This window comes from Mus musculus, chromosome 12, assembly GCF_000001635.26.
Source record: "Mus musculus strain C57BL/6J chromosome 12, GRCm38.p6 C57BL/6J".
NCBI classification, from domain to species: domain Eukaryota; kingdom Metazoa; phylum Chordata; class Mammalia; order Rodentia; family Muridae; genus Mus; species Mus musculus.
In genome coordinates, this window is record NC_000078.6 from 115,640,194 (window position 1) to 115,665,287 (window position 25,094).

Consider the following 25,094-nt stretch of genomic DNA (forward strand, 5'->3'; position numbering starts at 1 on the left):
CAATGTAGTAGGAGATAATCTCAGACATTCAATAGTGTTCTACTTTGGAAAGCATACAGAGACACAAGTTGTACATTTTGGTAATCAATTTATCTACTGATAGTGAAGTTTCCTCCAGCAGGCATATCCATCAACTTAGTGTTCTTTACCATTACCACAACTTCTGGGCCTTCTCGTATGTTTGGATGTAAAAGTGGTGAATCAGAGACATAGGCCCAATACAGCTTTCCTATCATCATTGGCAGAGCAGTCTGCAATCTCACAGTCAGCAACATTCTTTATCCCATCATCAGCATGTCTCACCATATACTCTGGCAGCTAGCATGCCCCTTCAGCATCCTGCAGAAAAAAAACACTAACATGTCTTCTTCCCCATATTAGTTCCTGATAGGGACCATGCCATATACCTGTAAGTTGGTCCTTACAGTTCACCTAGGCATGAGTATACCTAGTTGTAGAGTGCCATAGACACTCAAAGAGTTCCTTGGCAGCCAAATTTTAAAAATTTAAAATGAAAAGAGATTGATATAAATAATTGTTTGATGTACAGTGATATAATTCCCCCCTTTTTAATTTATGAAGATATTGTTTTAAAGTTCCATGGACCTGTTCAAAATATCATATCATCGAGTATTATAAGGAATCCCAGTAATATGCGTAACATTAAATTGTTGACAAATCATCTCAAATGCATGGCTGCAATAGGGTTAACTAACCTGGACACTTTGGGTCTTCTCAGATACTAAATCACCAACCACAGAGCATGGACCTAGGACTCCTGAATATATGTACAAGATGTGCATCTCGGTCTTCATGCAGATCACCCACTAACTAGGGTGGGGATTGTCTCTAAAGCTGTTGTCTTCCTGTGGGTCTTTTTCTCATAACTTGTCTGACTTGTCTGGCTGCACTGGGAGAGAATATGCCTAGCACTGCATGGATTTGATATGTCAGTGTAAGGGCATACCTAGGGAAGGGAGGGCTCCACTCTCTCAGAGGAGAAAGAGATAGTGGGAGAATGTGTGAACGTGGACCAGAGGATGTAAAGTGAATAAATTAAATAATTTATGGAAACTTAACCAAAAACCTAGAAATCTAGTGTTCCAATCTGACCTCAGCGTGATGAGAATAAGCAAGAATATAAATGATAACAAGTAATCATGTGGATACAGAAAATGCTAATTCTTGCTTGCTTTGATGTGAGTGTAAACTACTTTAGAGACTTTGTAAATCAGTTTGAAAATATCACCAAAAATATAAACAAAACGGTGCTGTGTCCCAGCTGTATCTCTCACAAGCATGTACTCAAATGACTCTGTATATTATAACAGAGACATTCGCACATCCGTGTTTATTGCTGCTCCATTAAAAGCAGCTGGGAAATTCAATCCACCTAGATTTGTAAAAAAAAAAAAAATATATATATTGATAATGTGGGATGTATAGACAATGGAATACTACTCAAAGTATTGAATGGATCTGGGAAAAGATATTCTGAGTTGGTCAGCAGAGTTCATATAAAAATGCTCAATGTTTTCTTTCATGTGGTTTGCTTATTTGAATATTTTAATTGTGTGATGAATTTGTAGAAGCTGAGAGAGTAACACATGTATACGATGCATATTTATACATGTACATATACAATTACAGATATAGATGGAAATGTAGGTGGAGATGGATATTATATATATATAATACCTAACTATGTTTTATGTGGCTCCTGACCATTGCTGTGAAATTTAGTCAGTTCCTGACTGTCTGTTCTTGGGAATTTTTTCCTCTTTTTTGGTTTCCATTTCCAACTTAAACATAATAGGTATTTCTTTATTTTTTATTTTATCATATTTGGTTGTCATCTCTTAGAAGCCTGTTCTTTTATACTGAGATATAGAAAGGGAGCATATCCAGACGTGATGTGGGAGGTGAGGAGGAAATCTGAGGAGTAGAAAGGAAACAAACTCTACTCAGGATATATTGTATGACAGAGAAACTCTTTTCAATAAAAGAGGAAAAACTGTTAAAAATAAGAGTGAAGAGAGGACAAATAAAAGGAAGAAGAATATGAGGAGAAATAAGGAGGAGAAGGTTAAGGAAGGAGAAGGTTAAGGAAGGTTGAGGAGAAGGAGGAGGAGGGAGAAGAAGAAGAAGGAGAAGGAGAAGAAGAAGAAGAAGAAGAAGAAGAAGAAGAAGAAGAAGAAGAAGAAGAAGAAGAAGAAGAAGAAGAAGAAGAAGAAGAAGAAGAAGAAGAAGAAGAAGAAGGATAAGAAGGAGAGGGAGAGGGAGAGGGGGAGGGACAGGGACAGGGAGAGAGAGAGGGAGGGGGAGAGGGAGAGGGAGAGGGGAGGGAGAGGGGGAGGGGGAGGGGGGAGGGGGAGGGGGAGGGGGAGAGGGAGGGGGAGGGGGAGGGGGAGAGGGAGGGGGAGGGGGAGAGGGAGAGGGAGAGGGAGAGGGAGAGGGAGAGGGAGAGGGAGAGGGAGAACAACAACAACAAGAAAAAACCAACAACAACAAGAATGAGAGTGAGAACAAGAAAAATAACAACAAGAAGAACAAGAAAAAGAATCAACTAGGGTCCTAGGAATTAAAGGAGATGATATAATGAAACAGAGATAAAATGAATGCAGAAAGATGATGCAAATGTTTGAACTGTAAAATGGTGATGGGAAATGGAGAATTAGACAATGGTGTAAGATAAATAAAAGTTAAGTGTAATGAGAAAGGTCAGATGAAATATAGGATCATTCAATGTAGGGAATGATGAAAATATAAAAAACAGGGTTACCAGGAGTAAAGAAAAGTGATTATTAAGTTAAAAAGTGACAAAAGCTACAATTTTAATTCATTTTTTACTATTTTTAGAATTAATTTTTATTAGGTATTTTCCTCATTTACATTTCCAATGCTATCCAAAAAGTCCCCAATACACTCTCCACCCCCACTCCCCTACTCAACCACTCCCACTTTTTGGCCCTGGAGTTCCCCTGTACTGGGGCATATAAAGTTTGCAAGTCCAATGGGCCTCTCTTTCCAGTGATGGCCGACTAAGCCATCTTTTGATACATGTGCAGCTAGAGTCAAGAGCTCTGGGGTACTGGTTAGTTCATAATGTTGTTCCACCTATAGTGTTGCAGACCCCTTTAGCTCCTTGGTTACTTTCTCTAGCTCCTCCATTGGGGGCCCTGTGATCCATCCAATAGCTGACTGTGAGCATACACTTATGTGTTTGCTAGGCCCCATCATTGTCTCACAAGAGACAGCTATATCAGGGTTCTTTCAGCAAGATCTTGCTAGTGTATGCAATGGTGTCAGCATTTGGAAGCTGATTATGGGATGGATCCCTGGATATGGCAGTCTCTACATGGTCCATCCTTTCGTCACAGCTCCAAACTTTATCTCTGTAACTCTTTCCATGGGTGTTTTGTTCCCAGTTCTAAGAAGGGGCACAGTGTCCACACTTCAGTCTTCATTCTTCTTGAGTTTCATGTGTTTAGCAAATTATATCTTATATCTTGGGTATCCTAGGTTTGGGGCTAATATCCACTTATCAGTGAGTACATATTGTGTGAGTTCCTTTGTGAATGTGTTACCTCACTCAGGATGATGCCCTCCAGGTCCATCCATTTGCCTAGGAATTTCATAAATTCATTCTTTTTAATATCTGAGTAGTACTCCATTGTGTAAATGTACCACATTTTCTGTATCCATTCCCCTGTTGAGGGGCATCTGGGTTCTTTCCAGCTTCTGGCTATTATAAATAATGCTGCTATGAATATAGTGGAGCATGTGTCCTTCTTACCAGTTAGGGCATCTTCTGGATATATGCCCAGGAAAGGTATTGCTGGATCCTCTGGTAGTACTATGTCCAATTTAATGAGGAACCGCCAAACTGATTTCCAGAGTAGTTGTACAAGCTTGCAATCCCACCAACAATGAAGGAGTGTTCCTCTTTCTCCACATCCTCGCCAGCATCTACTGTCATCTGAATTTTTGATCTTAGCCATTCTGACTGGTGTGAGGTAGGATCTCAGGCTTGTTTTGATTTGCATTTCCCAGATGATTAAGGATGTTGAACATTGTTTCAGGTGCGTCTCTGCCATTCGGTATTTCTCAGGTGAGAATTCTTTGTTCAGTTCTGAGCCCCATTTTTTAATGGTCCACCTTCTTGAGTTCTTTATATATATTGGATATTAGTCCCCTATCTGATTTAGGATAGGTAAAGATCCTTTCCCAATCTTTTGCTGGTCTTTTTTTCTTATTGACGGTTTCTTTTGCTTTGCAGAAGCTTTGCAAAAAGTTACAATTTTAATTCTATGACAAAATGTTGAGAAATAATGAACAATTAATAGTTGCCTAGTATACATTTGGGAATATCTATGTGTTGATGAAGTAATTTTATGTTTATATTGCCATAACATTTATGGATTTGAAGATACCATTTATTAATCAAAAATGATAAATTCAAGGAAAATCAATGAAAAACTAGTGATATTCAGACAAGACTTGCAGTTTTGTAATTAGTATTGTCTCAGAGACCTAGGTCTGGTCATAATCTAGGGTTGAGATACATGTTTGCAAAAAGCTGCGTAGTAAGCACAGGGGTGAAACCTGTGTTTTATTTCGACTCAGATATATTTGAACAGAGGTGCCTACATGTGTAGACAGTGTAGATACCAGGAGACATAAGTTATTAACTGAACATCTCAGTGCCAGTCACAGGATAACTCACTGTGAGTTAATGGTTAGAGAGTCCCCATAGATGCCACAAAAGTATGAGGTATTGAAGTTGTTCTAAGTTTCCTAATAACTCCATAATTGGAACTCATTTCTGAGAAAGAATTTAAATACTTAAAAGATTATAAGACCCAAAGGAATGGGATGACTCCAAGGAAACTATCTTCCAGACATAACAGGACTCATGCACATATGAACTACAGAGACTGTAACAGCATGCACAGGTATGCACAGACTCAATCCAAATGGAGACACAGTGTTAAGAGAAGTACATGGCCACAAGTTTTCACGTTTAAACAAGTAATTTCTGAAATTGACCTTCACGTGAAAAGGAAAAATTAGCTTTGTCCAATGGAGAATCATTGGGCTCATTAACCACACTTAAGGGAAAACACATGTCTGGCAACAGAAGGTCAACAGAAAATAAACTCCACAATATTGTTGTAGGTATTTATTCTCATTCAATTTTTCAACGTTTTTTTTAATATTATGTTTGCAAAGGTACATTTTTATGGTTTTTCATTTGTGTTTGAGTGTGTGTGTGTGCATGTGTGTGTTTCTTGTTTATTGAAATGTTTTTAATCCCTCTTTTATATTTGTTCCATTTTTTCCTATCTATAGAAATAATGAAAGGCTGTGTAGTTGAGTTTATGAGGAAAGAGCTGTCATCAGTTTGGATAGGGGATCAGTGATGTGAATAAATTGTATGATTTTTTTTCAAAAATATACAAAAGTGAACAAAAAGAAAATATAAATTCTTGAAGAGCTTAATGAGGAAACTTCACTGAGTTTGAACACAAAATCATTATATATTAATCACAACAGGTACAAATCAAGTTTATAGACTCAAAAAAGGAAATCACACAGGATACCGGGACCCTTCCACACCAACATCTGTCTATTGGGTCTCTTAGCACCATTCCATACTCTGCTGGTCCTCACCTCAACTTCAGGTACATTTCTTTCTTTGTAAGTGTTTCTTTTTTAAAACCATGTATTTATTTAACTATATATTTATGTATTTACTCATTTAATGTATGTGAGGACACTATTGCTCTCTTCCAACACACCAGAAAAGGACAACAGACCACATTACTGATGGTTATGAACCACCATGTGGTTGCTGAGAATTGAACACGGGACTTCTGGAAGAACAGTCAGTGATCTTAACCACGGAGCCATCTCTCCAGCCCTGCAGGTAGATATGTTGTGGCTTAACAGGATTTTGCCTAATCTGTCTGTAGCAGCAACATATTTCTGCAACTCCTGTGCTGACAAGTCTCACCTGTACTAAGAAGTGGCTCTTGTTTACTGATAGAAGACAGCTTATATCTCTGAGACTACATTTGATTTATTTCTACATGATCATCAATGATCCTATTAAAGTCATTCTCTTTCCTAGTGGCAGTTGGATCCATTTCCAGCAGTTCCCATTTGTAATAATGTGTAAACAGGCAGGGGTCAGGGTCTTTGTTGTACACATGAGGGTGTAACTGGGCCATAGTAGCTGAAGACAGAAGAACAATAGTGAATCTTAAGGGAAGATGCATCACCCCATGTACACATGGATGAATTCCTGGGACCCTCACATACAGGGGTCAATAGAAAGAAGAGTTAGAGTGGCACTCCTGAAGAGTTAATATTTTTTAAAAAATCACATTGAGAAGGAAATAGAAATCAATAAAACATATTGTGCAACTGAATCTGTTTACCACACTGCATGAATTTAATGAGATAGGAAAATTGAGAAAATGTCATTCACAAGATCCTAATGGGTGGAGAATATGTGTGCTTAGAAAGCTTTATCTCTTCCTGTGTACCTTTCTAATTCAGTGTTGTCTTATTCTTGGGCAGGACACGTCATTAAAACATTTCAGGAGCTGATGTTTCACTAATGAAGGACAGATATTAAATATTGTCCTCACGATGAGAGAAACCAATAGCACTGTGTAGGGATATGTTATCATGTGCATTTAAATATCTGAAGTATATACACATATATTTAAACATCAATACATTCTGCATAATTACAGATTATTCAAGTATATTGTGTTCTAACTTCGGGTTCACAAATTGAATAAAACTAAGATTGAAGCATAGAAAGAGGGGGATCAGTTGAATACATGTTCTCTCTTGCATAACTGGTCTGCATCCATGTGATATCCTGTGAATTGTCACTTCACATGGCAGCATCCTCAGGAAATCAATGACTTCTGACTATAAAGGAACATTTAACCTGCAATTCATGGAGCTAAATGTTTTTATCTTGACATTTCAGAACCCCTGATGTACTGGGTAATATCTATAGTGCTGTACTTCATACTCTAGTATATTAGATGCTGATGGCTCACATAAGTTACAATGCACAGAATTGCAATATGAGGATCGTAATACTTGCTGATCTGGTGCAATGTCTATACAGGAGCTTTCTTTGACTGAATGGACATATTGATTTACACCATTTTCTATTTTTCCCTTTCACAGTGAATGATTTTTCCCTTTTCTTCTGATTGGGCCATATTTTCATTGATCACAAACCAATAGCAGTTCCTTTTGGAAGTGTCTATATTTGATGGCTATGAACACCACCTAAGAGACTGGCCACCATTTTATAATACCAAGTTCCTTTGAAGATAGGATTGTGTTTGGAAACTGGCTCACTTCTTCTCACTCTGATTCCATTACAGAATGATTCAACATGGTTTCCTCAGTGGTCAGATTCTACTGCTGTGGGAATTTGTAGCCTAAGACTGAGTGGAACCACAGCTCTGAACCACCTGGTATGGCACCAAACATCCATCAGCTTAAAAAAAAACACGGACAGAATCATTTATTAACATATTAATAAGGACCTAGGATGAATAACAGGAAGAGAAAGCTCTTAACCTAAGAGCAAACAGGAAACCACAGAGGCAAGAGGAAAACTGCGGCCATACCCTCTTATGATATAATTGGAAGGAACAGAGCTGAACACCAGCCTGAAATACTGTACAGCTGAAAACTTAAGCTGTATCAATGTGCTCTTCGAGCACAGTAGTATGTGGCAGTATCTGCAGTGTCCACACTGGTGATCTTGAGGAATACCTGGTTTCTGGAGGTATCCTTGGAGATTGTGAGCCGGCTCTTCAGGGATGGGTTATAGCGCTTGTCATCATCCCAGTAAATGTGTGCCAGCCACTCCAGACCCTTTCCTGAAGGCTGACGAATCCAGCTCACACCCATACCAGAAGTGCTCAGTGAAAACCCAGAGAAAGAACAAGTCAGACTGAGGGTCTGGGAGGACTGCAATATCCCAGGGCCAGACTCTTTCAGAGTAACCTGGGACAGGACATCTGTGGAGAAAAATAAAAAAGAGAAGGTAAGTTTGGAACAAGTGAGGAGAGAAAAGTTCATCCCTTACGGAGCCTTGGCACTCACATGCAGGGACAATCAGCAGCAGGAATGAGGAAGTAAGCCTGTCCATATCTGCACACTAGTGAGTACACAGGCCCAGCTTTGGCTTTTCAACCCAAGGATGGGTGGATCCAGGAGAGATTTGCATTCCCGCCTCAGGTGCTGCCTCTGATGATATACTTAAGTTTTAGGACTCAAGGGGTATGAGTCTATGATGGGAGATGCAGGAGCCCTCAGGAGACTTCATTTCTACTTCCCACAGAGAATATGTAACACAGTAGGCCAGGTTTTTCAGTACACAACTCTTCTGTTGAGTGATGCTGGGATGCAGTAGATTTGAGAGAGAGAGACCCTCACTCTAACCCAAAGGGTCCAGACTCTTTATACTCAGCTAGGAATCACTTCCATTGATTTTCCATGGAGGACAGATGAGACTCAGAAGGGAGATTTTACTCCTACCTTGATGACATTCTGTGTGTGTCTTATCACTATATGTTTTTCCACAAAATTGATACAGTAATTGCATACTGCTTGCATAATATAAGAGTATAGACCATGTCAAGGTGAGCAATTTCAAATAATCTAATTCCCTGAAAGAGAGTAATTTCATTGATTGATACAGTAAATGTATACTTCTTGCATAATGTAAGTGTATATACCATCTCAAGGCTTGCAAATTTAAATCCTATAATTCCCTGAAAGAGAGTAATTTCATTGATTGACACAGTAATTGTATACTTCTTGCATAATGTAAGAGTATATACCATCTCAAGGCTTGCAAATTTAAATACTATAATTCCCTGAAAGAGAGTAATTTCATTGACTTTATTGATGTGTCAAGTTCCTGGATCACATATTTGAGATTTCCATTTATTCAAAAATCAGTAGCTTCATCATTATATTAACCTGTATTTGTGACAACTTTAAAATCAGCAGGAGAAAGCACAAACTCTTAGCATGGAGAACTTTACTCAATTGTCTCAGTTGTTGATGATCTTGGAAGGAGGCACAGTGGTCAGAAGATTCTGGAAGGCACAGCACACAACTTTAGTGTATTTTTTCACTGCCTTAAAAAGTGTTAAAACACAATTATTCCTCTTTGTTCTTATCAGTATTAAGGTCTTAGAACCTAGAGAGAATAAGTTTTGCCTAACTTTGATAAGTTTATGCAGTGATTGGTTGGCATGAACATGATTGAATATATGGAAAACATGCTTGAGTAGAAGACTGATTTCATTAAAGAAGTCTACACCAAAATCAATCCAGTTCCTTTTATGAATAAAAAAATTCTCATATTTTCAGATGTTTGAAAGATAAAAATATCAAGGTATGTCCAAACAATAACTTAACATCTTAGTACAAAGTTTTATTAACACAAGAAAGAGAAAACAATCCCAGAATGCTGATTAACATCTGAGAACCTGAGCCCTTAGGGTAAGATTGCAATAAGACCTGCACTAACAATTGGGTTCCTTTTCTAGGGGGTTTTCAATGTTAACATGACTTTTTACCTATTAGTAAATTATGTATCTTGAAATAGAAGAATTTCTGACATTGTGTCCATGAGACTCAAAGATCATCATGTACATCCTCATCAGGGAAAAGGAAGGGCCCACAGAAGGCAAAGATTTTGGAATGTATGACACAGAGACTTAGTAGCCAACTTTGGAAGAAGAGACCATCGTCCCAGAAAAACAAGTATTGCTGGTTCATGAATATTAGAAAGTCAGGCAAGAGACTCTTCAAAAGACTGACGATCATATCTAACCAGGATCACAGATGTTGAGTTTCACATGCTTTCTCCATGGAAGGCATAAAAATGTGAGATAAGCTACAATGAAAGAAGACATTTTTCCTGAGTTTTTCACAAGTGCTTGAAGTAGTTCTGGGTCCGAGATCATAAGTGTGCAGACAGAGATATGACCATCATGATACAAAAATTAAAATACACAAATATATTCAAACAGCATTTTATAAAAATTTATATAAAAAGCACTGTGCTATTTAGGGCTCAAAAATTAGAAAATATTTCTCTAAATTGGGGTCACATTCACTTTTTCACTTACATTGTTCCACTGATATACTTTACAGCTTTCAAAATTCCTGTACTCAAGTGTACTCAGCAAAGAGATCTTATTTCCAACTCAACTTGAGTGTTTATTTTTTCTAATCAGTGCCATAAGCATTTCTGGGTCTGCACGTTCATCACAAGGACATTTGAGGGGGGAAAAGCATTGCAGACTGAACATGTAATAACTAAGGTTGGATTACCAATCCATCCTACAGAAACTCTCAAGTACTTGGATTAAAAATGACTTTACTGAGCAATTTGACAACAAAAGGACATCAAGGGGATAAAAATTGGTAAAGAAGAAGTCAAAATATCACTATTTGCAGATGATATAATAGTACATATAAGTGACCCCAAAAATTCCACCAGAGAACTCCTGAACTTGATAAACAGCTTCAGTGCTGTAGCTGGATATAAAATTAACTCAAATAAATCAATGGTCTTTCTCTACACAAAGGATAAACGGACTGAGAAAGAAATTAGGGAAACAACTCCCTTCACAATAGTCACAAATAATATAAAATACCTTGGTGTGACACTAACTAAGGACGGGAAAAATCTGTATGATAAGAACGTCAAGTTTCTAAAGAAAGAAATTGAAGATCTCAGAAGATGGAAAGATCTCTCTTGCTCATGGATCAGCAGGATTAATATAGTAAAAAAGGCTATCCTGCTGAAAGCAATCTATAGATTCAATGCAATCCTCATCAAAATTCCAAATCAATTCTTCACTGAAATAGAAAGGGGAATTTGCAAATTCATCTGGAAAAATAAAAAGCCTAGGATAGCAAAAATTATTCTCAACAACAACTACAAAAATCTCTGGTGGAATCACCATGCCTGACATTAAGCTGTACTACAGAGCAATTGTGATAAAAACTTCATGGTACTGGTACAGTGACATACAGGTAGATCAATGGAATAGAATTAAAGACCCAGAAATGAATCCACACTGCTATTGTCACTTCATCTTTGACAAGGGAGCTAAAATCATGCAGTGGAAAAAAGACAGCATTTTCAAAAATGGTGCTGGCACAACTGGGGATTATCATGTAGAAGAATACGAATTCATCCATGCTAATCTCCTTGTACAAACCTTAAGTCTAATTGGATCAAAGACCTCCACATAAGACCAGAGACACTGGATAGGTAAAGATACTTTCCCAATCTTTTGGTGGTCTTTTTGTCTTATTGACAGTGTCTTTTGCCTTGCAGAAGCTTTGAAACATTATGAGGTCTCATTTATCGATTCTAGATCTTACAGCAAAAGCCATTGCTGTTCTATTCAGGAATTGTTCCCCTGTACCCATATCTTCGAGGATATTCCCTACTTTTTCCTCTATAAGTTTCAGTGTCTCTGATTTTATGTGGAGTTCCTTAATCCACTTAGATTTGACCTTAGTACAAGGAGATAGGAATGGATCAATTCGCAATCTACTACATGATAACGGCCATTTGGGGACTCTAGAAAATCAAATTACCCCATTAAACAATGGGGCTCAGAGCTCAACAAAGAATTCTAACCTGAGGAATACCGAATGGCAGAGAAGCACCTGAAAAAACGTTCAGCATCCTTAACCATCAGGGAAATGCAAATCAAAACAACCCTGAGATTCCACCTCACACCAGTCAGAATGGCTAAGATCAAAAATTTAGGTGACAGCAGATGCTGGCGAGGATGTGGAGAAAGAGGAACACTCCTCCATTTTTGGTGGGATTACAAGCTTGTACAACCACTCTGGAAATCAGTCTGCCGTTTCTTCAGAAAATTGGACATAGCACTACTGGAGGATCCCGCAATACCTCTTCTGGGCATATATCCAGAAGATGTTCCAACCAGTAAGAAGGACACATGCTCCACTATGTTCATAGCAGCCTTGTTTATAATAGCCAGAAGCTGGAAAGAACCCAGATGCCCCTCAACAGAGGAATGGATACAGAAAATGTGGTACACTTACACTTACAGAGTACTACTCAGCTATTAAAAAGAATGAATTTATGAAATTAAAAGGCAAATGGATGAACCGGGAGGGAATCATCCTGAGTGAGGTAACCCAATCACAAAGCAACTCACACAATATGTACTCACTGATAAGTGCATATTAGCCCCAAAACTTAGGATACCCAAGATATAAGATAAAATTTGCTAAACACATGAAACTCAAGAAGAACGAGCACCAAAGTGTGGACACTTTGCCCCTTCCTACAGTTGGGAACAAAACATCCATGGAAGGAGTTACAGAGACAAAGTTTGGAGCCCTGATGAAAGGATGGACCATCTAGAGACTGACATATCCAGGGATCCATACCATAATCGGCTTCCAAACGCTGACACCATCGCACACACTGGCAAGATTTTGCAGAAAGGACCAAGATATAGCTGTCTCTTGTGAGACTATGCCTGAGCCTCGCAAACAAAGAAGTGAATGCTCACAGTCAGCTATTGGATGGATCACAGGGCCCCCAATGGAGGAGCTAGATAAAGTATCCAAGGAGCTAAAGGAATCTGCAACCCTATAGATGGAACAACATTATGAACTAACCAGTACCCCAGAGCTCTTGACTCTAGCTGCATATGTATCAAAAGATGGCCTAGTTGGCCATCACTGGAAAGAGAGGCCCATTGGACTTGCAAACTTTATATGCCCCAATACAGGGGAATACCAGGGCAAAAAAGTGGGAGTGGGTGGGTAGGGGATTGGTGGGGAGGGTATAGGTGAATTTTGCGTTAGCATTGGAAATGTAAATGAGGAAAATACCTAATTAAAAATATTTTAAAAAAGACCAGAGATACTGAAATTAATAGTGGAGTAAGTATGGAAAAGCCTCGAAGATATGGGAAGAGGAAAAATTCCTAAACGCATCAGCAATGGCTTGCACTTTAAGATCAACAATTGACAACTCGTACCTCATAAAATTTCAAATCTTCTGTAAGGCAAAAGACATTGGCAATAAGAAAAAAAGGCCACCAAAAAATTGGGAAAGGATTTTTACCAACCCTAAATCTGATAGGGGACTTATATCCAATATATACAAAGAACTCAAGAACTGGACTCGATAAAATCAAATAACCCACTTAAAAATGGGGTTCAGAGCTAAACAAAGAATTCTCAACTGATGAATACCAAATGGCTGAGAAGCACCAGAAAAAAAATGTTCAACATTCTTAATCCTCAGGGAAATGCAAATCAAAACAACCCTGAGATTCCACCTCACATCTGTCAGAATGGCAAAAATCAAAAGTTCAGGTGACAGCAGATGCTGGTGAGGATGTGGAGAAAGAGAAACACTCCTCCACTCCTGGTGGGATTGCAAGCTTGTACAACCACTCTGGAAGTCAGTCTGGAGATTCCTCAGAAAATTGGACATAGTAATACCAGAAGATCCAGCAATACCTGTCCTGGGCATATACCCATAAGTTCCAACTGGTAATAAGAACACATGCTTCACTATGTTCCTAGCAGCCTAATTTATAATTGCCAGACGCTGGAAAGAGCTCAGATGTCCCTCAACAGAGGAATGGATACAGAAAATGTGGTACATTTACACAATGGAGTACTACTCAGCAATTAAAAACAACGGATTTATGAAATTCTTGGACAAATGGATTTATCTGGAGGATATAATCCTTACTGAGGTAACACAATCACAAAAGAAGTCATTAGATATGCACTCACTAATAAGTGGATATTAGCCCAGAAACATAGAACATCTAAGATACAATTTGCAAAACACAAAAAAGTCAAGAAAAGTGAAGACCAGTCGGTGGATACTTCATTCCTCCTTAGAATAGGGAACAAATTACCCATGAAAGGAGTTACAGAGACAAAGATTGGAGCTAAGACCAAAGGATGGACTATCCAGAGACTGCCCCACATGAGGATCAATCCCATAATCAGTCACCAAACCCAGACACTATTGCACAATGCCAGAAATATTTTGCTGAAGGGACCCTGTTATAGCTTTCTCCTATGAGGCTATGCCAGTGCCTGGAAATACAGAAGGGGATGCTCACACTCATCTATAAGATGGATCACAGGGCCCCCAATGGAGAAGCTAGAGAAAGCACCCAAGGAGCTGAAGGGGTCTGCAACCCTATAGGTGGAACAACAATATGAACTAACCAGTAACCCCAGAGCTCATATCTCTAGCTGCATATGTAAGAGAAGATGGCCTAGTTGGCCATCGCTGGGAAGAGATGCCCCTTGATATTGCAAACTTTATATGCCCCAATATAGGAGAATGCCAGGGCGAAAAAGAGGGAGTGGGTAGGTAGGGGAGCCAGGTGGAGGGAGGGTATAGGGAAATTTCGGGATAGCATTTGAAATGTATATAAAGAAAATATCTAATGAAAAATAAATACAATTTTAAAAAAAAGATAATGACTGTAGTATCATGGGATTCAAATGAGGTAGGCATGTTATATATGGATGTTGTGAGTAAATGGATCCCAACATGCACAGAGTACAGCAGCAACCAGATATTCCTTTAGATGACATGGAAAGTCTTCTACCAGAGACAGGATATAATCTCATGAGGTGTAAATCACATTCAGGCAGGGAAAAGAATTTGAATCTCTTATCAGAAACTGTTAGCAATCTCAGGTGTATCCCCAATAGCCTGGAATTAAAAAAAAATTTAACAGTGGGCAACTCATTTTTGATAAGCTAATTAAATGTTCTAAGAGGAAATCTGAAAAGTGGGATGGATTTATCACAAATCTGGAACATCACATCAGATTGAAGGGCTCTCATCCAAAAACACAAGACAGGAGAAGGAAGAAGCCAGTGCCAGGAATGTTGTAAACAATAAAGGAGACCTCAGAATCAAGATATTGTAAGGAAAACAGTCTATATTCTGATGTAGTTGGTATTAATATGGTATAAAGTCACCTCTTCACTACCTTCAGAGTCCTTTTTCCTCAAGACAATAGAAACATATATATTAAGTCTTAATATTACTAATTTAGAAAAAAACACTTTAGGGGAAAATATACAGAAAAGTAAGTGATGAAAATAAAATGTATGGAAGACCAGACTGTGAAAATGTGCCCAGCTTCTCCCCCTCTCCTTCCCCAGATCTGAGGGTTTCATATGGCAGTAGGACCCAGGTGTTCTACACTTTCCCAGCAGACCTGCATTGGTTCAACATTGTGAATGGAACCACAAGAGCCTTGTTCCCAAGTAACAATCAGTCATAGTTTCCAACTGAGAAAATCCCTCCTGCCAGTGGAAAGAAGTTACAGATAGATGTACAGATGCAGCTGACTATGATAGTGATGTTCAAACATTTGACACATCATGTTTGAAATTCTCTATCATTCTCTCATTTGCATATGTAATTTGTTTATGGCCTTCCAATAAGGTTAATATGTAATGAATAAAACATATGCACAATTACTTAACAAAGAACTGTTACTGTACTAAACTGGTAGTCTTGTCACAGGAGCTCCATCACATGTATTGTATGGTCACGGAAGTGTGTGATATTTGGAAAGGAAGCCTCAGTCCTAGGACTGCCTCACTCACTCTCCAGATGTTCCTCTGCACCTGTTACTGCTTCTCCCTTAGTGAAAGTTGAATCTACACCACCCCCTGCTGGTCCTCTGCATCCTCAAAGGGACTTGTTTCTGAGCACACAGGGAACCTGTTCACTGTGTCTTCAAAGCTCCAAGGTAGTGGTGGCAGAGCTCTGATTCAGAGTGAACTAGTTCTTGAATGGGTAAACTGACATTCTGATGGATTCTTCAGTAACTGCTCTACACTTTGTAAATATCTAATCCTCCTTTCTTTCAGGCACATAGGTTTTTCCTGAAGGTGAGCAGCTATGAAGAAGCTTCCACCTCCCAATAGTCATGAGCCATTGTCACACAGTGCAGAGGTCCACATGAGCGTGAGGTGGGACTTGAAGCAAGGTGGGAATGAGAGTGGCTCTAATTCAATAGTGACTCTGGGTCACAGTAGTGGATGCAAGGAGTGTGATCAAGTGCTCTCTCTTCACCCAAGGATTCTCATCATTCTTCCTTCTCCTCTTCTCATGCTTTTACCCTCCTGCTTTTTCCCATTCTTTTGCCTTCACCCCTTTCATTTTTTTCTCCCATACAAAGAAGCTGAAGCAAGTCTTTTATCTATTAATGTTACATCATAAGACTTTGACCATTATAAATAATTATTTTAAAATTCCTTAAATTTACATAAATTTTATGATCACAGCTCCAACCCCTGCTTTCTTAAAACAGAAACTAAACACAAAGCAAAATAACATTTTCTTATAGGAGTTACACAGCCTATTCTTCACTGACACCTGAGCACACCTCTTGTGATTTCCTGGTAGAGCAGACAGCAGTCTTCTGTAACTCTTTTCATATAAGAAAGTTATAATTTATGCATGTGAAGCAGCCAGCACTTTCTAGTATATATCTAGTCATTGTCATCCTGAATCCTAGAATTTTTTTTCCATTTTTTATTAGGTATTTACCTCATTTACATTTCCAATGCTATACCAAAAGTCCCCCATATCCACCCACCCCCACTCCCCTGCCCACCCACTCCCCCTTTTTGGCCCTGGTGTTCCCCTGTACTGAGGCATATAAAGTTTGCAAGTCCAATGGGCCTCTCTTTCCAGTGATGGCCGACTAGGCCATCTTTTGATATATATGCAGCTAGAGTCAAGAGCTCCGGGGTACTGCTTAGTTCATAATGCTGTTCCTCCTATAGGGTTGCAGATCCCTTTAGGTCCTTGGCTACTTTCTCTAGCTCCTCCATTGGGAGCTCTATGATCCATCCATTAGCTGACTGTGAGCATCCACTTCTGTGTTTGCTAGGCCCCGGCATAGTCTCACAAGAGACAGCTACATCTGGGTCCTTTCAATAAAATCTTGCTAGTGTATGCAATGGTGTCAGCGTTTGGATGCTGATTATGGGGTGGATCCCTGGATATGGCAGTCTCTACATGGTCCATCCTTTCATCAGGGCTCCAAACTTTGTCTCTGTAACTCCTTCCATGGGTGTTTTGTTCCCAAATCTAAGGAGGGGCATAGTGTCCACACTTCAGTCTTCATTCTTCTTGAGTTTCATGTGTTTAGCAAATTATATCTTATATCTTGGGTATCCTAGGTTTGGGGCTAATATCCACTTATCAGTGAGTACATATTGTGTGAGTTTCTTTGTGAATGTGTTACCTCACTCAGGATGATGCCCTCCAGGTCCATCCATTTGGCTAGGAATTTCATAAATTCATTCTTTTTAATATCTGAGTAGTACTCCATTGTGTAGATGTACCACATTTTCTGTATCCATTCCTCTGTTGAGGGGCATCTAGGTTCTTGCCAGCTTCTGGCTATTATAAATAAGGCTGCTATGAACATAGTGGAGCATGTGTCCTTCTTACCAGTTGGGGCATCTTCTTGATATATGCCCAGGAGAGGTATTGCTGGATCCTCCGGTAGTACTATGTCCAATTTTCTGAGGAACCGCCAGACTGATTTCCAGAGTGGTTGTACAAGACTAGAATTAACTAGGAAAACAAACTACTAGCTTTCTGTATGCATGGAAATCATCTTTGAAATTTTCTAATCTTTATTTCCTCATCCTAAAGATTCCATACCTAGTCTAATCTCCTTCAAATAATATTTGTTCCTAGATATATACAAGTCCTTCTCCTATAAAATAATTCTGTCATTTGCTTGTATTTTATAAATTCCGTTTTTTTTTTCTACTCATCCCTTTAAATCTTGAGACCACTTTCACTCTCTATCCTGCATATCTCCAAGTTCATCCTGGCAAATTAATACAGCAGTCATTGGACAGGAGGGTACATGTATCTCCTCACGTTTCCAAATTCAAGTCAATGAACTATTTCTACAAAGGAGCATGGTGGCTTTTATGGCTTTGTGGTTATGTTGTCTAGATCCTTTCCCATGTCCCAATAATGCCAAGCAGAAATCCTTTTCGTTGTCCTCCACAGCCTCACAACCAACTCCATTCTCATTCGTGAGAAGCACATCGGTTTCATTTATTATGGAGTGATTTGCTCTGAGTAATGAGGGGAAGTATATTCACCAGAAAGAGAGATCAAAAGTAAATTAGTCAAGTGTAGATCAATTTCAGGCCAAGAGCGGTCATCAGCACACATGGGGAATACAGGAATCAATGGGCTAGCAATGCTCCAGGGACAGGAACTGTGTCAGAATCCCCCTTCCTCAGCCATGCCAGATGCTCATGTATCTCCTCAGGTGAATCAAGAGAGTTGACCCTCAGGCCTTCCAATATTATATTACATTTGTTCACATTCTGCTCACAGAGGGAGACAAATACCTTAGGGATTGATCCCAGAAAGAGTCTTTATAGGAATTTTTAAGGACTGAGAATTCTATTTGAAAAAGAAAATATTTTAATTGTTTATTTCTTCATTTGGTTTTCATTCATTAACTCTCCTTTTTGAAAATTTCATACATGTATATAATGCACTCTAATGACTCTCACCTCTCTTCTCTTTCTCCTAGCCCTATAAAATCTCACTTTGAGGTTAGGGTTAGAGGAGGGACACCAAACCAGTTCTCCCTGGAGCTTGTTGAAGGAAGTCTCTCTGTGGAGGTTGTGGCAGGTAGACACCATGACGTCATCATGGGCAAGGGTGACCCCAATAACCTGTGGGGCAAAATGTCCTTGTACACCTTCTTCATGCAGACCTACTGGGAGGAGCACACGAAGAAACATCCTGACTTGTGGGGCTACTTTGGTGAGTTCTCCAAGAAATGCTCTAAAACATCAAAGACCTTGTCTGCAAAGAAAAAGTAGAAGTTTAAAGATTTGGCCAAGAATGACAAAGCTTGCAATGACAGGGAATTGAAGAACTATGTTCTTCCCAAAGGTGATAAGAAAAGAAAGAAAAAAGATCCAAATGATCAGAAAAGACCCCTGTCTGCCTTCTTTCTGTTTTGCTCTGAACAATGCCCAAAGATCAAAAGTGAACACCCTGGCCTGTTTATTGGAGAAACTGCAAAGAAACTGGTTGAGATGTGGTCTGAGCAATTTGTAAAGATAAGCAAAATATGAGCAGAAAGCAGCTAAGCTAAAATAGAAGTATAAAAGGAAATTGCTTCAAACCATGCCAAGGTCAAAAGTGCAATAGGAAAAGAAGAGTCCTGGTAGGTAAACAATCTCAAAGTAGAAGAATGATCTAAAGATGAGGAAGAAGATTATGAAGATAAAGAGGAGGAGAAGGAAGAGGAGAAGGAGGATTAAGAATAAGTGGCAATCCTAAAGTGTGGAGTTTATGTGCTCAGGAAACTATTTTGCTAAGAATGTGAAATTCAAGTGCAACTCAACATTAGTTTCAGTATAAAAACTGTACAGATTTTTATATAGCCGATGAAATTCTTTGTAGAGAAAATACTTTTCGTTTATTGGATGTTTTCTTTACTTATATTTCAAATGTTATTCCCTTTACTGGCTTACCTCCATCCCAGAAATACCCTATTACAGGCTCCCTTCCCCTACTCCTATGGGGGTTGTCCTCCACCCACCCAAACAACTTTCACCTCCCTGCCCTTGATTCCACTATACTGGAGCATCTATCTAGCCTTCATAAAACCAAGGACTTCTCCTCCTATTGATACATGACAAGGCCATCCTCTGCTCCATATGCAGATGGAGCCATTTTATTCTTTCATTGATGAATTAGTCCCTGGGAGTTCTGGGGGCTCATGTTGGTTAATATTGTTGTTATTCCTATGGGGTTGCAAACTATTTTAACTTGTTCAGTCCTTTCTCAAACTCCTCTGTTGGGAACCCAGTGCTCAGTAAAATGGTTAACTGTGAACATACACCTCTGTATTTGTAAGGCTCTGGCATGGCCTCTCAGGAGACAGTCATATCAGGCTACTTTCAACATCCAATTCTTGGCATCCACAAAAGTGTCTGGGTTTGGTACCTATGTATGTGATGAATCCCCAGGTGGGACCATCCCTGGGTGGCCTCTCTTTCATTCTCTGTTCTATACTTTATCTCCATATTTTCTCCTGTGAGTATTTTGTTCTCCTTGTAAGAAGGACCGAAGCATCCATACTTTGATCTTCCTTCTTAATGAGCTTCATGGGGTCTATGAATTGTATCCTGGTTATTTGGCCCTTTTAGGCTAATATCCAGTTATCAGTGAGTTCATACAATGTTTCTTTTGTGATTGGGTTACCTCACTCAGGATGATATTTTCTAATTCTATCCATTTACATGAGAATTTCATGAATTCATCATTTTTAATAGCAAAATAGTACTACATTCTGTAAATGTCCCATATTTTCTGAATCCATTCCTTTGTTTAAGAACATCTAGGTTCTTTCTAGATCCAAGTCATTATAAATATGGCTTCTATGAACATAGTGGAGCATGAACCCTTATTACATATTGGAGCATCTTCTTGGCATATGCCCAAAAATTGTATTGCTAGGTCCTCAGGTGTTACTATGTCAAGTTTTCTGAGGAACTGTCAGACTGATTTCTATAGTTATGATACCAGCTTGTAATCCCACTGGCATTGGAGGAGTTTTCCTCTTTCTCCACATGCTCATCAGCATCTACTATCACTTGAGTATTTAATCTTAGCAATTCTGACGGGTGTGAGGTGGAATCTCAGGGTTGTTTCTATTTGCAATTCCCTGATGAATAAAGATGTTGAACATTTCTTTAATTTCATTTTGTCCAATTGATATTCCTCACTTGAGAATTCTATGTTTAGTTCTTTACAACATTTTTAATAGGGTTATTTGGTTCTCTGGAGCCTAACTTCTTGAGTTCTTTGTACATATTGGTTATTAGCCCCTTATAAGTTGCAGGTTGAGTAAAAATCTTTTCCCAATCTGTTGAATTCCATTTTGCGTTTTTGACAGTGTCCTTTGCCTTACAGAAGCTTTTCAATTTCATGAAATCCCATTTGTCAATTCTTTAGCTTAGAGCCTAAGCTATTGGTATTCTGTTCAGGAAATTTGAGACTGGGACCACTTTTATGGGACTAGATAATAACATATAACCTCAGAATCTACCTAAGTTAGCACACACAAACCTTGAGTTGATAAATGAGTTCTGTTAAAAGTGACTTAGTATTACTTTTGTCCATCATATAGATTACACTAATGTGGCTTTGTTTCAGGAGCCATTTTTCCTACTTCTGTGCAAGCCTGTCTGTCAGTCAGAGTCAAGTCAGAAGGGGTGAATGTAATATTAATCTTAGAAAAATCAACTGGGAGGCTCCTGGATGGCAATAGATATCCATTGTACGTCAGCCATTGTCTCTGCCATATTGCCACTTTTTTTTTGCATGATACTTTAAAGTATAGTATGAGGGTTTGTATGTTCTAGACCCAGGGACTGGCACAATTAGAAGGTGTGGCTCTGTTGGAGTAGGTGTGTCAACTTGTGTTTGGGCAATAAAACAGAAGTTTGGTACTATGGACTGGGGTATTGCTTTAATATGCCTGACTATGCTTTTATTTGGAAGAATATGGATTTTGGAACTTTGGATGTAGAAAGCATTGGGATGTTTTAAGTGGGGCTTAATGGGCTATTCAAGAAGGAATATGGAAGACTTTGTTAAGGTTTGTGGAGAAGAATTTCATTATGTTGTCTAGAGATTATTTTTTGGTATTTTTGGTAAAGATGTGGCTAATTTTTTCCTGTCTGAAGAGTCTCCCTAAGTCTAAGGTGAAAAGACTCATTGATTGCACCTATCATAGACTTTCTTCTGTGCTTAAGTGTCATGGAGAGAATTTTTTAAAAGCATAGAAAGCTGGAAAAGAGAAATATAAAATATAGGGTTTGAGCACTAATGGGGCACCACAAAGTGAAATGGGGCTGAATCCTGTGGACAAGGATATTCAATTGAATTAAGGGAGTAGTGATTTGGGGAAACATCCCACCCAGCTAAGTTTAGGTCTAGGCATGATATTATGTGTCTTTAATCTTAGGAGGCAAAGACAAGCAGATATATGAGTTCAAGGCCCACCTAGAGCACATTCTAGATGAAGAACAACTAAATCCAGGCTTGGTAGATGAGACCTTTAATCCCAGTGCTTAGGATATTTAGTGCATGTAGATTTTTGAATTCAAACTCTATCTTCAGAGCAAGTTCCAAGACAGCCAACCTTAGGTAGGGAAGATGATGGAAAATACAAAGCTGGTGACAATATAATAGAACAAGCAGACCATGTTCCAGCCCCAGCAACCAGCAGAACTAAGCAGCTTCAGACATGTCTCTCTGGCTTTAGAGTCCAGAATAAAAGGCATTACTGAGTCGATTATGCTGATTATCTGGAGCTAAGAAATTAGTGGTGATTAAGAAGAGACCAGCATTACTGAGATGAAAAATTCTGGAAAGTGTTTTCTGAGAGTACAAAAAATTGTGTTTCAGAAATAGCCAAAGTAGTACCTCCTGTCACACGTGTACTTTGTAATGTGTAAGAGTCATCCAGATGTTCCTGGGTTTGAAGACATGAAGGCTTCACAAAGAACAGCTGAGGCTTGGCATTGTGAGAGGATATGGAAGAACATTTGTGAAAGAACAGCCTCAATTTCAGTTGATGGCCCAAGTCTTAAAGGGTCATGCTAAGGAGTAGACGAATGGCACCATGAAGAGAGCCTGTGAGAGGTTATTGGTGTAGTCTAGTTGCAGCAGAAGTCTCCACTGTATGAGAGATATCATTATAACAAAATGATCACCAAGAATAGCAGTAGCAGTGGAGAAGGACTACCTGAGCTAAGAGTTCTACAGAGGACAGAGCTGGAGCAGTGACACCAGCCCTTACTAGGAGCCCAGAAGATCATGCATGCATTCCAAATATTGAAACATGAAACTGTAGCACTGAAGTGGCCTAGGAGACTCCAAGATGTTTGAGATGACAGAGCCATTGGTTGGCTGCTGAGTAAAGCTGGAAACAAAGTGGAACCAGCCTAGGAGAAAAAAATTTGTTGCCCTCAACAAAGATGAAAAAGAAGTTGGAGATCTGAAGACTGCTTTAACATCAGCCATGAAGATAAAGAGTTTAGAGTTTAGCATGCTGGATTCCTGTTTTGCTTTGGGAAGCATTCGAGTTATAGGACTGGATTAATCTCAAAGGAGACTTTGAACTTTGGACTTTTCTTTTATTATTATTGTTATTATTATTGATATTATTATTATTATTAGATATTTTCTTTATATACATTACAAATGCTATCCTGAAAGTTCACTATACCCTCCCTCTGCTCTGTTCCCCTACCCACCAATCCTGTTTCTTGTCCCTGGCATTCCTCTGTACTGGGGCATATAAAGTTTGCAATACCAAGGGGCCTCTATTCCGAGTGATGGCCGACTAGGCCATCTTCTGCTACATATGCAGCTAGAGATATGAGCTCTGGGGGTACTGGTTAGTTCATATTATTTTTCAAGATATAGGGTTGTGGACCCCTTCAGCTCCTTGGGTGCTTTCTCTAGCTTCTCCATTGGGGGGTCTGTATTCCATCTTATAAATGACTGTGAGCATCCACTTCTGTATTTGCCAGACACTGGCATAGCCTCATTAATAGACAACTATTACAGGGTCCCTTCAGCTAAATCTTTCTGGCATATGCAATAGTGTCTGGGTTTGGTGGCTGATTATGGGATGGATCCTCGGGTGGTGTAGTCTCTGGATAGTCCATCATTTCGTCTAAGCTCCAAACTTTGCCTCTGTAACTCCTTTCATGGGTATTTTGTTCCCCATTCTAAGGAGGAATGAATTATCCACCCATTGGTCTTCCCTCTTCTTGATTTTCTTGTGTTTTGCAAATTGTATCTTGGGTGTTCTTTGTTGTTGAAATGACTATAGACTAAGGGGACTAAATAGATTCTTGGACCCATTGTGCCACCTCCTGGTCATGAATGCACCTGCAGATAAATTACCCATCATGAAGTTGTACAGTCTGAATTGAATAGTAACATATCCCTGCAAAGAGAGTAATTACAGGGTTCAGCCACAGGGAGAAATGGCTCTTGTTTATCTGTTGAAGATGACTGGTGTCTCAGCATCTGAATTTGAGTTGTTTCTTTATTATCATCAGTGATGTCCTCAGTGTCATCCTCTTTCCTAATGATAGATGAATACATCTCTAGCAGTTCCCATTTTTAATAAGGTGTAAACAAGAGCGATCAGGGTCTTTGTTGCCTTCATCAGACAGTACTTGGGCCAGAGCAGCTGAGGGCAGCAAGAAAACACTGAGTCTTGAGCACAGATGTGTCCCTCCCATGATTCCATCTACGAATTCCTAGAATACTGACATACAACAAAATGAGGAAGAACCACTGCAGTACTCACAGAAAAGTTAACAGTCCAAGAGAAATTCACATTAATAAGGAAGTAGAAATCAAGCAAACACATTCTGCAACTCAATCTCTTTACCAACCTGCATGTGCCTGCATTTAACGAGAAGAGGGGAGAGAAGAAATCCCTGTGACAAGGATCCTAATGGGAGGAGAACATAAGTACTTAGAAAGCTTTATCTCTAGATGAATAGCTTTCCAACCAAGGCTCCTCCCATTCCTGTGAAGGGCATATGTTAGTAAAGCATTTTTGGAGTTGCATAGTTTACTTAAGTTTTAGAAATCAATAGACGTAAATTTGTGATAAAAAGCACAGGAGCCCTCAAGGGAGCTCTCACCTCTGATCCCCACAAACAGTAGTTATCTGAAGACCAGAGTCTTCAGAATAAAACACTTCTAATGAATGCTGTTGTATAGAGAGTGCAAGACTGAGGTTGACCCATAGTCTAATATAAAGGGTCATGGACTCTGTTCACTCACCCCAGGATCATTACCTTGTGCTTTTGCATGTAGGACACATAAGAGCATAAAGCATTGGATGATTTTCTGCCATCATCTTGCTCTGTGCCTC

The 25,094-nt window shown here is 39.2% G+C and overlaps 1 pseudogene, 1 gene segment (V, D, J or C) and 1 further gene; 1 reads left to right on the top strand and 2 right to left on the bottom strand.

The window, feature by feature from the left end:
* The window catches only part of Igh (immunoglobulin heavy chain complex), a 2,751,187-nt gene that overhangs the window by 2,381,426 nt on the left and 344,667 nt on the right, over nt 1-25,094 (bottom strand).
* Nucleotides 7,752-8,052, bottom strand: Ighv8-12 (immunoglobulin heavy variable V8-12). The segment is given in 1 exon segment: nt 7,752-8,052. A coding segment is annotated over 1 exon segment (301 nt).
* Gm6105 (predicted gene 6105) lies at nt 19,071-19,595 on the top strand (annotated as a pseudogene).